The sequence below is a fragment of the Zootoca vivipara genome, chromosome 17, assembly GCF_963506605.1.
Source record: "Zootoca vivipara chromosome 17, rZooViv1.1, whole genome shotgun sequence".
Taxonomy (NCBI): Eukaryota; Metazoa; Chordata; class Lepidosauria; order Squamata; family Lacertidae; genus Zootoca; species Zootoca vivipara.
The window spans coordinates 22868420-22883594 of NC_083292.1; the positions used below are offsets into that span (position 1 = coordinate 22868420).

Here is a 15175-nt window from a genome sequence, read left to right on the forward strand (position 1 = left end):
GTGTCTGTGTTAGGAGCCCGGGCTAATGACCCATCGAGTCCAGCATCCTGTTCTCACAGTGGCCAACCTATGGGAAGCCCACAAACAGGTCCTGAGTTTCCTTCCTAGGTTTCCAGTAGATGGTATTCAGAAGATCAGCGGTTCGAATCCCCGCGACGGAGTGAGCTCCCGTTGCTCTGTCCCAGCTCCTGCCAACCTAGCAGTTTGAAAGCACACCAGCGCAAGTAGATAAATAGGTACCACTGTGGCGGGGAGGTAAACGGTGTTTCCGTACGCTCTGGTTTCCGTCACGGTGTTCCGTTGCGCCAGAAGCGGTTTAGCCATGCTGGCCACATGACCAGGAAAGCTGTCTGTGGACAAACGCCGGCTCCCTCGGCCTGAAAGCGAGATGAGTGCCTCAACCCCATCGTCGCCTTTGACTGGACTTAACTGTCCATGGGTCCTTGACCTTGACCTATCCTGAAGTATATTGCCTCCGACAGTGGAGGGAGAACATAGCCGTTGTCCAATCCTCTTTTCAAGGATTGCTTTCAGAAACGTCATTTTGCCTCCACTGCAGAACCTCTGAATTTTCCTCAAGTGCGCTAATACTTTTTTCCCTCCCTTGAAAATGGGAGCATGTCTGTTTGTGTGCAGCTTATCTCAACACCAGTTCTCACCCCTTTCCTTTAGGGGGGGGGGTGCTTACAAAAACGATTTGCATAAATTGAAGGCAGGGAAGAAGCACAAAAGGTCACTGAGAATAAAAGAAAATGCTGGCAACTTTCTAAAGGAAGCAGACTCAGCTTACCCTGCACACATCTTAACATCCAAAGAATACAGAAGGGTAGAAAGGGATTTCCACCCAAACGATAATCGCCATGGCGCCCCGTAAAGCTTTCACAATGATTGAGAAATGCCTCCCAACCCCCAGAGAGACATCGGTAAATGCAACTTAACTGGGTCAACGGGTGGCTCTGATAATCTTCAATAAACGAGAAAGGTTTGATTTTGTTTCATTTTTCAGGTTGGGCTTGCATTTTTGTCAGACTTTTGGGGTGGATTGAATACAAATGGTCTGATTACCACGCAAGGCTGGCTCAAGAGATTTTGCCATCCCAGGTGAATTAATTTTGTAGTGACCTCACATTTTTTTTATATACCGTATATAAAAAAATTATTTGCAAACATCTTGCATTGTGCTGCCTCGTCAGGGATTTTCCCAGCCACAGTCCTTTGTGTGTGTGTGTTTCCTACAACGAAGGGAAGGCACATTTCTAAGAGATGGAAGCGAATTTCGAACATTTGCTTGAAGAGGCAGAGAGGAAAAAGGGATCGCAATTTGGAATGTGCATGTGGGAGCTGCAACCGAATGCTGCAGCGTATTCTCTCCTTGTAACAGGAGTGCACCTGCTCAGGGTTCTAGCCAGTCACCCCTGCCCTTCTCCAGGATACTCAATTCCACCTTTGGTTTTCCATTTTTCTTTCCCAACCAGAGCTTGACTTTTTGGGGGCCAGATTCGACTAACCTGGTGTGCTAGGGGTACAAATACAAGGACTCCTGCTAGCCCTGGGGGGATTGTCAGCTCTCCACCCCACACACGTCCATGTGCCTCCCCTAAATCTGCTCTATAGGATTGGAAGAAACTCCCCCCCCCCGAACAGAGCGCAGTGGTAGTGTTTGATTTACATCCTATGCGCTTTTAAAATGTTTTTTTTTTTGGGGGGGGGTTATTAGGTTGTCGTTTTTATTTTTATTATGTAATTTGAGGTTTTATATCTTGATTTTATCCTGTGAACCGCCCTGAGACACCCCCCCCCCCGGTATAGGGTGGTATATAGGTTCAATAAATAAAATAATAATAAGATGGCAGGCTGAACCTTTCCGGAATCATAGAATCGTAGGGGTTGGAAGGGACCACAAGGGTCATCAAGTCCAACCCCATGCAATGCAAGAATCTTTTTGCTTGGCATAGGACTCGAACCCGCGACCCTAAGATTAAGAGTCGCACGCTCTACCAAACAGAGCTATCCTGGGATAGCTATCCTACAGCTCCCAGGATTCTTTGGGAACAGCCACGATGGTTTAAAGTGGTATAATAGTGCTTTAAACGTATGGTGTGGATGTAGCCGTACTGCAGCACCCCACAAGTTGAGCGATTCCCTCTTCCCCCGCTAGTTCCGGCAGACCCAGCCATGTAGTTCACTTACTTGGCTAACTTTTTAAACCCAATGGCTCTTTTCTTGGTGGGAGTGCCGTTGATGCCTTTCCAAATATGGGTGTTCCATGGATCGGGCTGGGAAGAAAAGAAAAGAACCCTGGATGAAAGGGAAGAAAATAAGTGCTCAAACTGAAGGGGGGAGGAATCTGTCACACTCACAGCCAGTTGCAAAAACAAAAAAGAGAGTAGAAGCCGTGAAAATCTCTGGAATGGGTAATTCTAATGCCTAATTCTATATATAAAGAGTGAAACAAACTTAACCTAACCTAAAATTGCCTGATGTGAAACTATAAATAATAAACGTAAATAAGAATTCTCTGAGAAGGGAAAATACCCTAATTATAAACTTAAATAGGGGTTTTCTAGAATGAAATTAAATTAAATACAGTGGAACCTCGGTTTATGAACACCTCGGTTTACGAATTTTCGATTTACGAACGCCGCGGACCCATCTGGAACGGATTAATTCACTTTCCATTACTTTCAATGGGAAAGTTCGCTTCAGTTTATGAACGCTTCAGTTTATGAACAGACTTCCGGAACCAATTACACCCATGCTTCGGGTTAAGTACGCTTCAGGTTGAGTACTCCGCGGACCCGTCTGGAACGGATTAATCCACTTTCCGTTACTTTCAATGGGAAAGTTTGCTTCAGTTTATGAATGCTTCAGTTTATGAACAGACTTCTGGAACCAATTGTGTTCATAAACCGAGGTACGGTCACCACTGTAAACCTGAAATTTAATAAACCTGATGGGTTGCTGGCTAGAGGGGTCCCGTTTCACTGAGACTATCAGTTTCCTCAAAGGAAAATTGAAAAGAGGTTTCAAAACCTAAATGAATAATCATTCATTGTAATACTCAGGAAGGGTTTACAAACCTAAGTTATAGAACCCCCAAAAGAAGGAGGTTCTATAAGAGCCGGTTCGAGTATATTTGTGAGGTCAGCACCAGAGACTTCACTGTCCTAAGGTGAGCAGAGGTGTTGTAAGGACACAATCTGGATCAGGATCTCACTGCTGCTCTCCCTGTTAACTCCTTACATATACTGAGCCTGACCAACCAGTCCATTGGGCTCAGCATTGTCTACACTGACTGGCAGCAGCTCTCCAGGGTTTCAGCTAGAAGATATTTATCCCCAGACCTACCTGGAGGTGCCGGGATTTGAAACCTGGGACCATCTGCATGCAAAGCAGGTGCTCTGCCACTAAGCTATGACACGTCCCTTTAAAATAATGCTAAGATTCCAGTCCTCAAGGTTCTGAAGCAAGGGGCAGTGGAAGCTGCTTTATATGGAGTCAGACCATTATTCTATCTAGTTCAGTACTGCCTACACGGACTGGCAGTGGCTGTTTAGGGTTTCAGGGAGGAGATTTTTTCCCCCTACCAGGCCTAACTGGAGATGTCAGAGATCGAACCTGGGACCTTCTGCATGCAAAGCAGATGCTCTTCCACTTAGCTGCAGCCCTCCCTCCCCCTTTGCTAGACAGCACCCTAGCTATTCTGCATCTCCTGACCTCTGACTTGCTGGACACCTGTGAGGGCTGGAGTCAGATCTGCCCTTTTCATTTCTCTGTGCATTCTCAGAGACTAGGAGGGAAGGGGATCTGGTCGCAGCAGGAGGAGGAGACTCCCTGGATTCTTCAGCCACCTCTTGATTCCCCTCCTCCCCAACCTTTGCTTCAGCCTCAGAGTCTGAACTGCTCTCTGGCACAGACTCCTCTTGCTCACTAAACCCTGTTGCGCCTCCTTCTGACACCTCTTCCTCCCTCTGGCTGTCAGGGACCGTGCTGAGGAGGGCTGCACTGAGGAGGAATGGTGGGAGCCACCCCCTCCTCCTGATCCTGAATCTTCCCAGGAGCAGGAGGACAGTATAGATTTGGAACAGTGGCTTGCCGAGGGGCATAGTTCGGAAGGCAAAAGCTGGGAAATACTGGATGGGGAACAGCTAGCAGAAGAAACACTAGAAGAGAGAGAGTTAACAGATTCACAGCCTCTGGACAGCATTCACCCCTCCCCCCCCAATCCCCAAAGACACAGAGAGCTCAGAAAGTGTCAGAACAGAAAGTGCAGAGGGTACAAGATCAGATTACAAGACGTAGGAGTGACATGGGTGACTAGCAACGGAGGGGGGAGGGAACTTAATTGGGAACACCACCATTTCTAGGAGGTGTGCTCTTTGTTCTTTTGCTGTGATTATTAAAGTTTCTAACTGGCAAGAAGACTCCTTTTCCTTTGTTCTGTTTATCTACTTCCACGGGGGGAGGAAGCCGATTCCCTGAAGCCTGACACTGGCCACTCATCACCATCCCACCACCAATCCCCTGGCTCTGAGCCGTCGTCCCCTGGGGATTCCCTTGGGGGGTCCCCAGCCGCTGCCTCCCACCACATCCTCTGCATCCAGCAAGTTGATGACACCTCATAGAGGGCGAGAGATACTGAACCACATGGCAGGGCATGGTGGACGCGAGGCAGGAAGTGGATTGTGTACCTGGTACTCAAAGGAGGGCGTCAGCCTGTAGTTGAGCATCTCTTGGTGGAAGACAGGGGTGATGCTCCCGGACATGGGCGGGACAATCCATACCCAGTCAGCTGGGCAACCTCCCCGACAGCGGTATTCATTTTCCATGTGCTTGATGAAGGACTCCGTGGCCGAGTGGTGGTCCACAATGGTCACCTTGTCGCTCTGTAGGAGTGGGAGGATCAGGACAATGGGTTCTTAAGCAAAACAGGTTCTTATCACAGAGAACAAGGCTATCAGGCTATCAGGGGGTGGGGCACATGGAGAAAAGGGCTCAAGGGAAGACCGGTTGGCTAATTGGCCATCATTTGGGGAGGTGTGTTTCCCAATACCTGGAAGCTGTACAAAACAGCAATGTTTATCTCCACCAGTGCTTGGTCCTTCCAGAGCGATGAGGTCTTCCGCATGTCCAGGTTCATCTTTTTGGCAACTTCCTGCATGGAACAACAGCAAAAAGCGTTTCCTCCTCCAAAATATCCAAAGTTGTGGATTCCTGCATGGGGTGGGGAACCTTTCTCGGCTCAAGGGCCACATTCCCTTCTGCCTAACTTTCTGGAGGCCACAGGCCAGTGGTGGGAGGGGTCAGAGGCTTGTGAGCAGAGCACACACATACCCTCTCCACTGGCTGTTTCGCAGGTGATGCTAAACCATGGTTTTATTAAATGATGGTTTATTAAACCATGGCTTACTGTTATGTGTGAATTCAGGCCAGCAGCTTAACTATGGTTTATCAAAGGTCACTTATTACTCAAAGACTGCAGTTGGTTTATTAGCTTTAGTTAACATTGACCATAGTTTACTGTCACATGCAGTCTTGGAACTCCTCTGGTTAAGGAGCTGCCACCTCCCAAAAGCTACAGAGCCACTAGTGAAGATCGGACATAAAATTCAAACCACTCCCAAGGTTTTGCTGGTGCTGTTTGCAATGTAACAAACCAAAGTTAATGTCTGCCATAAGCCTCAGCTTTAACAATGGTTTATTAACTTTGGTTAACATTAAGCATGGTTAACTTTGACCATGGTTCATGGTTATGAATTGGGGTTGCAGTTCAAAAAACACCTCCTGGTCGTTTCAAAAGGACTTGAAGAGATTGTGGAGCAGAGCAGGGAATGGTCTGTGAAGAGGAGATCTTTAAAAGCAATAGATCTTTACAAACTGGGGTCTAAGCTGTAGCACAGAGAGCTCTTTACCAGCAAATCCTGACTGGGATTTCATTGCAGGCAGGCCATTCTTACTCAACCTTAGTTTCCCCCTTCTGGCCTGCCTTAGAGAGATACTGTCACAATTGCAACACTGTCAAATGCTCCCAACCCTTGTGAGAGGCTCTCTCCTACCTCCAGGATGTTGTAGCGGGAGTTGTCGCAGTAATCGCGGACTCCGATCTCGGTGCCCATGTACCAGCCGCTGAAGGGGCAGGCCGAGAACTCCAAACCCCCGATTTCAAGCAGCATGTTGGAAACTGCGGGCAACCCATACCACTGCAGCCCCAGGTCTTTGAACCAGGCAAACCTGCAAACAGGGGAGGGCAGGGCAAGGTGAGACACTCTGAATCAGGAACACAAACTTACACTCGCTTCCTGCAGCCATCTCTCTCTACCCTCCTTCCTGGCAAGTTATCCCCACTCAAGGATACCTTGCAGCCAGGAAAAAGCAACAGGAAAAAGCAGGAAGAGCAGGGCCAACAAGACGCATAGACTGGGCAGAGAGAGGGTATGGTCCTGAGGGCCAGATAAGAGAGGCCTGGAGGGCCACATTCCAGCTGACGCTCACCACCCCTGATATATCCCAGTGTGCCTCACCTGAGGCAGGTGTGGAGGGCGGTGGCATGAGAACAGGACTTTTCATCTGCGAAATGCTCTCGCCTGGAGCCATTGTGATCCCTTTCCCGGTGCCAGGGCTTATAATACCTTTTTATCGCGCCTTATTTGTTTAACTTATTGCATTTCTACCCCACCTTTTTCTCCAAGGAGCTCAAGGTGGCATACGATGTTCTCCCCCTCCTCATTTAATCCCCACCACAACCCTGTGAGGTAGGTTAGGCTGAGTTGCAGCAACTGGCCCAAGGTTCATGGCCGAGTGAGGATTTGATCCCTGGTCTCGCAGGTCCTAGTCTGGTCCTTCAATCACAGCACCAGAGTTTTCCAAACCTGGGTCTCCAGCTGGTTTTGGACCACAGTTCCCATCATCCCTGTCCTTCTAGCTAGGGATGGTGGGAGTTGTAGTCCAAAAACAGCTGGAGACCTGATGATACCCAGGGTCCCTTCCAGCTAAGCAGGCCTCTGTGGTGGCATTCATCTTTTAGTGGGGTAGGACATGTCCTCCTTATTGCATCATTAGAAGGAGTCAATCCATTAGCGTATGGTGACCGAGTCTTAGCTCTGCCAGGCACCAGCTTTCCAGGATCTTGGGAACTGAATCTCCCTTCACCACTCAGCTGCTATTTGCTCATTTGTAAACTGGAGATTCCAGGAAAGGAACCTGAGGATTCTCTGTGTCCAAAGCACCTGCTCTGCCACTGAGTTGCAGCCTCTTTCTGTGCGCACATAGCAAGATCAAGGTACATTAAAAAGCTCAAGGACCCCTGGACGGTTAAGTCCAGTCAAAAGCGACTATGGGGTTGTGGTGCTAATCTCGCTTTCAGGCCGAGGAAGCCGGCATTTGTCCACAGACAGCTTTCTGAGTCATGCGACCAGCATGACTAAACTTCTTCTGGTGCAACAGGACACCGTGATGGAAGCCAGAGCACATGGAAACGCCATTTGCCTTCCCGCTGCAGGGGTACCTATTTATTTACTTGCACTGGCGTGCTTTCGAACTGCTAGGTTGGCAGGAGCTGGGACAGAGCACCAGGAGCTCACCCCGTCGTCGGGATTCGAACCGCCAACCTTCCGATCGGCAAGCCCAAGAGGCTCAGTGGTTTAGAGCAGTGTTTCCCAACCTTGTGCCTCCAGTTGTTTTCGGACTACAATTCCCATCATTCCTGACCACTGGTCTTGCTAGCTAGGGATGATGGGAGTTGTAGTCCCAAAACATCTGGAGGCACAAGGTTGGGAAACACTGGTTTAGAGCACAGAGCCACCCGTGTCCCTTTCCATATGCACACAGCAAGATCAATGAGGATGCAACCAGGTCCCCTATCTGAGGTGGGGCCCAGAGCCATAGCCAACTCCAAAAAGGCTCCCCAAACATCCTTGGTGGTGAAACAACAAAGACAGGCGTTTCAACTTACTTGGGGTGCCTGATGGGTACTTCCAGGACCAGCTCAGGTGGGATCTCAAAGAGCTCGGGGTCGTTGCCATTGGCCTGGAGCAGGAGCGGAAGGACATCAAAACGGCCCTTGGGCGGCTTCCACCCTTGCTGTATGCAGATCTGCGTCCAAAGAAAAGAGGACCGATGGGTTGCGATCCATGTTGCAGGACACCAGCAGCCAGGCACAGCTCTTGCATGAGGCAGAGAGCTACAATTCCCAGAGTTCCCTGTGAACAGTCATGGCTTCCCTCAAAGGATTCTGGAAGGTGCTGAGAGTTCTTAGGAGGACCCTATTCCCCTCAAAGAGCTACAATTCCCAGAGTTCCCTGGGAAGAGGGATTGCTTGTTAAGCAGCTCTGGGAACCGTAGCTCTGTGAGCGGAATAGGGGCCTCCTAAGAAATCTCAATATGTTCCAGGTGGTGTTTAATAGTTCCTAAATAAGCTTTTAACTTATTTTAAATTGCATGGTTCTAATATGTTGATGTTTGCTGTCTTAGGCTCCTTCAAGAGGAAGGGCAGGATTGAAATGTAATTTAGGAACAATACTGGGTTGTATCCAAACTAAGGCCACATTCACACCAGACCCGTTATGATAATACGTGAAACAGTCATGGCTTCCCCCAAATAATTCTGGATGCTGCCATTTGTTAGGAGTGCTGGGAGTGCCACTCTATTCCCCTCACAGAACTACACTTTTCAGAGTGGGTTAAAAGTCCATCGCTCTTCACAGAGAACTCTTGAGAATTGTGAGGTTATTGGGGTTCTCCTAAAAACTCTCAGCACCCTTAACAAACTACAGCTCCCAGAATCCTCGGGGGGAAGTCATGACTGTTCAAACTGGTATCGTAGTGCTTTAAGTGTATGGTGTGAATGTGGTTGTAGACCAGGGGTCAGCAAACTTTTTCAGCAGGGGGCCGGTCCACTGTCCCTCAGACCTTGTGGGGGGCCGGACTATATTTTGAAAAAAAGTATGAACGAATTCCTATGCCCCACAAATAACCCAGAGATGCATTTTAAATAAAAGGACACATTCTACTCATGTAAAAACATGCTGATTCCCGGACTGTCCGCAGGCTGGATTTAGAAGGCGATTGGGCCACATCTGGCCCCCGGGCCTTAGTTTGGGGTATGTTTAGACTTTGGACTAGACTTTGTTTAGACAGGCCTACCCAGATATTTAGAAAGTTAATACAAGTTTTAATATGCTTTCAGACCACTATTATTTTACTTTTTGAAAGTCTTAAATTGTTATTAATCATTGCTATTTTTTAATCTTTTCTGTAAGCAGCTATGAAGGTTTTTTTTAACCAATCAAACAGTGTATAAATTGTATGAAATAAAAATAATAATGATATTGATAAAATCAATTGCCTGCTGTCTAGCTCGAACAAACCGGTTATGTTTAGTACAGCAAAGTTTGCGATAAAAGCTTCTCAGATCAAGAAAGCCCGAGAGCAGGCATCCCCAAACTGCGGCCCTCCGGATGTTTTGGCCTACAATTCCCAGGATCCCTAGCTGACAGGACCAGTGGTCGGGGAAGATGGGAATTGCCCGAGAGCCTTGTTTGAGCCCTGAGTTTTCCTCCATTTCCCTCCATTTGTGTTTATCTGTGATGTGCATTATAATGTTTTATTCATGTCTTTGAGACCTGCCTGCCCCCCACCCCCCGGCCCGGCTATAACCCATGTTTGGTTGACCAATAAAATCTGGTGATGATAATGGCAATAAATAAGACGATCTACAATGGCTAGGAAACTGGAGGAGGGCGGATCCCTCTTCCTCGTGCACCGACCTCAGTCAGCTCCACGTTGGCTGGGTCTCCCAGGAAGGTGCCGTCCAGCTGTTTGTAGCCAGCGTAGCGGATGAGTTGGGAGTTCCAGACTCGGAAGTCGTGTCTCCCATCTGTCCTCTGGGGGAATATGGTGATGGCCGACCTACAAAAGGCGTCAAAAAGGGGAAAGGGGGCTGGGTGTCAGCGGTCCCTGAGAGTAGAGACCAAAGTGTTGGGGAGACAGGTCAAAAGTCAACAGCTGGGATACCAGGCTCAGACTGGCGAAGGAGCAGTGGCGACTGGTGCCCACTGGAACTGGTAGCATGAAAGGCTGGGAGGCACTGTGATACCCCTTTAAACAGTCATTGCTTCCCACAGAGACTTCTGGGAAAGGTAGTTTTTTTTTAAAAGGGAACAGTGGTACCTTGGTTCTCAAACTTAATCCGTTCCAGAAGTCTGTTCCAAAACGTTCCAAAACCAAGGCGCGCTTTCCCATAGAAAGTAATGCAAAATGGATGAATCTGTTCCAGACTTTTAAAAACAACCCCTAAAACAGCAATCTAACATGAATTTTACTATCTAAAGAGACCATTGATCCATAAAATGAAAGCAATAAACAATGTACTGCAGTCACACAACCAATCAATCAATCAATCAGTAGTTGAACTGGGTTCCACACAGTCACAGTCACAAAAACAAAAAAAGCTGCAAAAACAAAAATGCAAAATAAATAGCAAAAACAGACAGACCTCAGCGTAACACTCAAATCGGAAGTGTGGCACTCAAAACGGAAGCGTAACACTCAAAACGAAGCATGTCCGGCTTCCGAAAAAAGTTCGCAAACCGGAACACTTCCGGGTTTGCAGTGTTTGGGCAGGGCCGTCTCTAGGCCCGGGTCCGCCGGAGGGATCCGTTGCACCACGGCGCCAGGGCACCAACTATGCTTAAGACGGCCCTGTGTTTGGGTTCCAAGTTGTTTGAGTACCAAGGCATTTGAGAACCAAGGTACCACTGTACTGAGAGTTGTTAAGAGACCCCCTATTCCCTCCACAGAGTTATAGTTCCCAGCGTTTCCTGTGAGGAGATATTCCTTGTTACACTACTCTCTGAGGGGAGGGAAGAGGGGTCTCCTAACAACTCCCAGCCCGCTTAACAAACTACAGTTCCCAGCGGTGCCTGCGGGAAGCCATGTCTGTCTAAAGTGGCATCGCAGCACTTTGGATGCCCGGTGCAACTCGGAGCCTGGGAGGCTGTTTGCAACCTTTTGCCTAATTTCATGCGGTGGTCTTGGGGAGCCTGGAAGGAAAGGAGGAAAGCGTGAGGAGAACAGAACAGTGAGGGGTTGAGCGGGGACAGAAAGGAAGGGGTGGGAGACATGATGGAGGAGGTGGGGCGAAAGCCCCTCTGCAAACAATTAATGTCCTGTGGGGAGGAAAATGGAGTACACTGAAAAGGGGCCTGCCTGCTTGGACCCCTGAACATTCCACACTGATATTTATCCAGACAGACAACAAGGGCCAAATCTTCACACTGCTGTCTTTCGGCCCACATCAGATTATCCCAGAGGGAATGTGGCCCTCAACAGACTATACAGTCATACCTCGGGTTAAGTATGCTTCAGGTTGAGTACTTTCAAGTTAAGTACTCCGCGGACCCATGTGGAACGGATTAATCCACTTTCCATTACGTTCAATGGGAAAGTTCGCTTCAGGTTAAGTACGCTTCAGGTTAAGTACGGACTTCCAGAACCAATTAAGTACTTAACCTGAGGTACCACTGTACATTGATTATTGCCTTCATTTTATGGATCAACGGTCTCATTAGACAGTAAAATTTGTGTTAAATTGCTGTTTTAGGGGGTGTTTTTCGTCATCTGGAACGGATTAATCCACTTTCCATATACCTGAAGGAGCGTCTCCACCCCCATCGTTCTGCCCGGACACTGAGGTCCAGTACCGAGGGCCTTCTGCCGGTTCCCTCGTTGCGAGAAGCCAACTTGCAAGGAACCAGTCAGAGGGCCGTCTCGGTGGTGGCGCCCGCCCTGTGGAACGCCCTCCCATCAGATGTCAAAGAGAAAAACAGCTACCAGATTTTTAGAAGACACCTGAAGGCAGCCCTGTTTAGGGAGGCTTTTTAATGTTTAATAGATTATTTTATTTCATTTTTCTGTTGGAAGCCGCCCAGAGTGGCTGGGGAAACCCAGCCAGATGGGCGGGGTATAAATAATAAATTATTATTATTATTATTTCAATGGGAAAGTTCACTTCAGGTTAAGTACGCTTCAGGTTAAGTACGGACTTCCGGAACCAATTAAGTACTTAACCTGAGGTACCACTGTAAAGCTTTCCTATCCCTGGTTTACTTGGATGGTTTTGGATTTATTTATCTGAGAGAGAAAGAGACGAGGTGCAAAAAAAAAGACAAGGGGAGGGGAGGGGTGCCCTCTGAGGTCACCCCCAGCCTCCTATTCCTGAGGGAATGCCGCAACCCTTGGCAGGGACGAAGGGAAGGTTTTCCTACTGAGAGGCTTACAAACACCACACACCTGAGGTTCCCTTTGTTAGTAGCATACTTGATGTGGTTGCAAATGTAGTTGAACATGCCATGAGCTGTGGTGCAGTCCCGGGCGTCAAAGACCTGAAAGGATTCAAAGGGAACGGAGTTCAGGGGACAGGAACAAAGATGAGTGGGGTACAGAAATTTTGGGGGGGGGGGGAAATGTATCACTGCTACATTTCTATACCATCCTTCCCTCTGAGGACCGGCTACTGCTACTGCTGCCGGTATACAGGGTATGACTCTTCTCCTCCACATTTCATCCTCACAACTACCCTGTGAGGTAGGTCGGTAGACTGAGAGACAGTGGCTAGCTCAAAGCTGCCCAGGGAGCTCTTCATGTCTGAGTGGGGATTTGAACCCTGGTCTCCCAGACCCTAGTCCATACCACCTTCGACCGTGGAGGTAGGATGGCTAGCAGCCATTATTTAATTCATCGTCAAATGAATGAATGATAATGACCGTGTCATTTAAAGTCTACTCAATATTGATCCAGAGTAGATTCCAATGTATAGTTAGCAGAGGAAAACTTAAACACGTTGCAGGATTCCCAAAAAAATAGACCAGAGACAATTAATATTTCATCCAGCAGAGCTTTACTGCTACTGAAGGCAAATGAACATAATGGTCACTGTCAGAGGGTCGTCGTTGCTACTCTGGAGTAACTCCGCCCGAGTCCAGTTTGTCTTCAAAGACGTTTATTGTGCTATTTATTTACAGTGTAGAGACAGCTTAAAACATGACCTCTCATCCTGAATCAGAATTCGGCAATGGCGTACGTCTGTTCCTAAGCCAGCAAAGTAGTCTGGGCACCCCAAAACGCCGCCCCCTTGACCTGCATTGCGGCACTCTCCTTACATCTTGCGCCAGAAGGAGTGATGCCCTTTCAGCTTCCTCCCTAAGTGGTCGGTGCCCTGGCTCTGCAACATCCCTGAGCATCTGCCTGCATCCCTTTGCGCCCCCTTCCCATTGTTCCTCCCTCTGATTTCTCTCCTCCTCCAAGTCTCTCCCTCCCCCTCTGGCTGCTTCAGAACCACTGGTGCTCTCTGTACTTGATGAGGTGGACGTCAGGATGATGGGGGCTGGCTCCCTGTAGGGAGTCACCCTTACAGTCACAAATCCAATACATTCAGGATTGGCACTGTCCATAAGAAATCCAGTTGCAGCAGACTTAACTTAAACTTACAATACTTATAATAAGTCTAAAATTTAACACTAAGCATAAAGGTAAAGGGGCCCCTGACCATCAGGTCCAGTCGTGTCTGACTCTGGGGTTGCGGCGCTCATCTCGCTCCAGAGGCCGAGGGAGCCGGCGTTTGTCCGCAGACAGCTTCCGGGTCATGTGGCCAGCATGACAAAGCTGCTTCTGGCGAACCAGAGCAGCGCACGGAAACGCCGTTTACCTTCCCGCCGGAGCAGTCCCTATTTATCTACTTGCACTTTGATGTGCTTTCGAACTGCTAGGTGGGCAGGAGCTGGGACCGAGCAACGGGAGCTCACCCCGTTGCAGGGATTCGAACCGCCGGCCTTCTGATCAGCAAGCCCTAGACTCTGTGGTTTAACCCACAGCGCCACCTGGGTCCCTAACACTAAGCATACAGAACACCAAACCAGATGGGAAAGAGATAGAAAGAGAAAATGAGTGAAACCTAAGCTCCTTCTGGCCTATTGTCAGCATGACCTTGACAGAAAGAGCTTAAGCCAGCTTAAGCCAGCTGTACTCAGCTTCTCTGATGGCATAACCCAAACATCATGAACCTTCTTTCACACGGAGATGCTTCCAGAACCCTCTTGAATTAAGTAGACTAGGAAAGCTCTCTACACATCAGATCAATACTTTCTGCACTAAGGAATGCAAACTGACACACCATATGCGACCTCACCTGCAGCTTGGACCACTGGATCCGGCCCACACAGCGGGAGGCATTGCGCCAGGCGTGCTTGGCCCCGTAGATCAGTTCCGTGTCTCGCAGTTGGTACGTGTCTGTAGCTTCTATCTCCTTGGTGACTTCCTCCAGCCTCTCCAGGTGGGCCTTGGAGCCAAACCTGCCAGAGTAGGATTATACAGGAGCAGTCATTGGTCAACAACAACACCACTGTGATGGGCAAATTTGGGTTACGTTTTGCAAGTGTGCAATCTCATTTTAAATGTGCGTGGTGGTGGTGGGGAGGCTCCTCGGTCGAGCATCCACATTGCACGTAGAAGGCCACAGATTCAATCCCTGACAACTCCAAGTAGGGCTGGTGCCAGGGGCAGGACTGATGGGGACTGCCCCCCTTCTCCTGAACCTTCCTGAGAACAGGAGGACAGTATAGAACAGGCATCCCCAAACTGCGGCCCTCCAGATGTTTTGGCCTACAACTCCCATGATCCCTAGCTAGCAGGACCAGTGGTCAGGTATGATGGGAATTGTAGTCCAAAACATCTTGAGGGCTGAAGTTTGGGGATGCCTGGTATAGAATTACAACAGTGGTTTGCAGAAGGTCATCGTTCAGAGGCTGCAGAGGGGAGAAGCTGGGAAATATCGGGAGAGGAACAGTAGGAAGAAGAAGACCAGGGGAGAGATAGTTGACAGACTCAGTGTCTTTGGAAAGCATTCCTGACCCCCCCCCCTTCCCAGGACCAGGTGTGCTTTGAGAGTAGTAGAACAGAAAGCTCAGATTAGCCGACACAGGGGTGATGTAGAATAGGAGAGACAGAGGAGGTGGGGCTTTACTCGGAGCAATGTCATTATCTTTGGGAGACTACATTCCCTAGTCTCTCTGTGAATAATGAGTAAAATTACTTGGTAAGAATTCTTCTTGTTTATGTGCTTCTTGGCTGCCACTGTGGGAGGGACAGGATTCCCTGAAGAGGGAACCCCCCCACCTGAAAT

The 15175-nt window shown here is 48.6% G+C and overlaps 1 protein-coding gene across 6 annotated transcripts in view; it reads right to left on the reverse strand.

Moving 5' to 3' along the window:
* The window catches only part of NOS1 (nitric oxide synthase 1), a 169029-nt gene that overhangs the window by 30602 nt on the left and 123252 nt on the right, over positions 1–15175 (reverse strand). For all 6 annotated transcript variants that reach the window (XM_035098441.2, XM_060269289.1, XM_035098442.2 and 3 more), the window contains 8 exons: positions 14183–14345; positions 12289–12380; positions 9765–9906; positions 7952–8091; positions 6057–6231; positions 5054–5155; positions 4692–4886; positions 2191–2276 (listed from right to left, as the gene is read on the reverse strand). In XM_035098441.2, the coding sequence (XP_034954332.2) occupies positions 2191–2276; positions 4692–4886; positions 5054–5155; positions 6057–6231; positions 7952–8091; positions 9765–9906; positions 12289–12380; positions 14183–14345 (1095 nt within the window). The remainder of the gene's footprint in view (positions 1–2190; positions 2277–4691; positions 4887–5053; positions 5156–6056; positions 6232–7951; positions 8092–9764; positions 9907–12288; positions 12381–14182; positions 14346–15175) is intronic.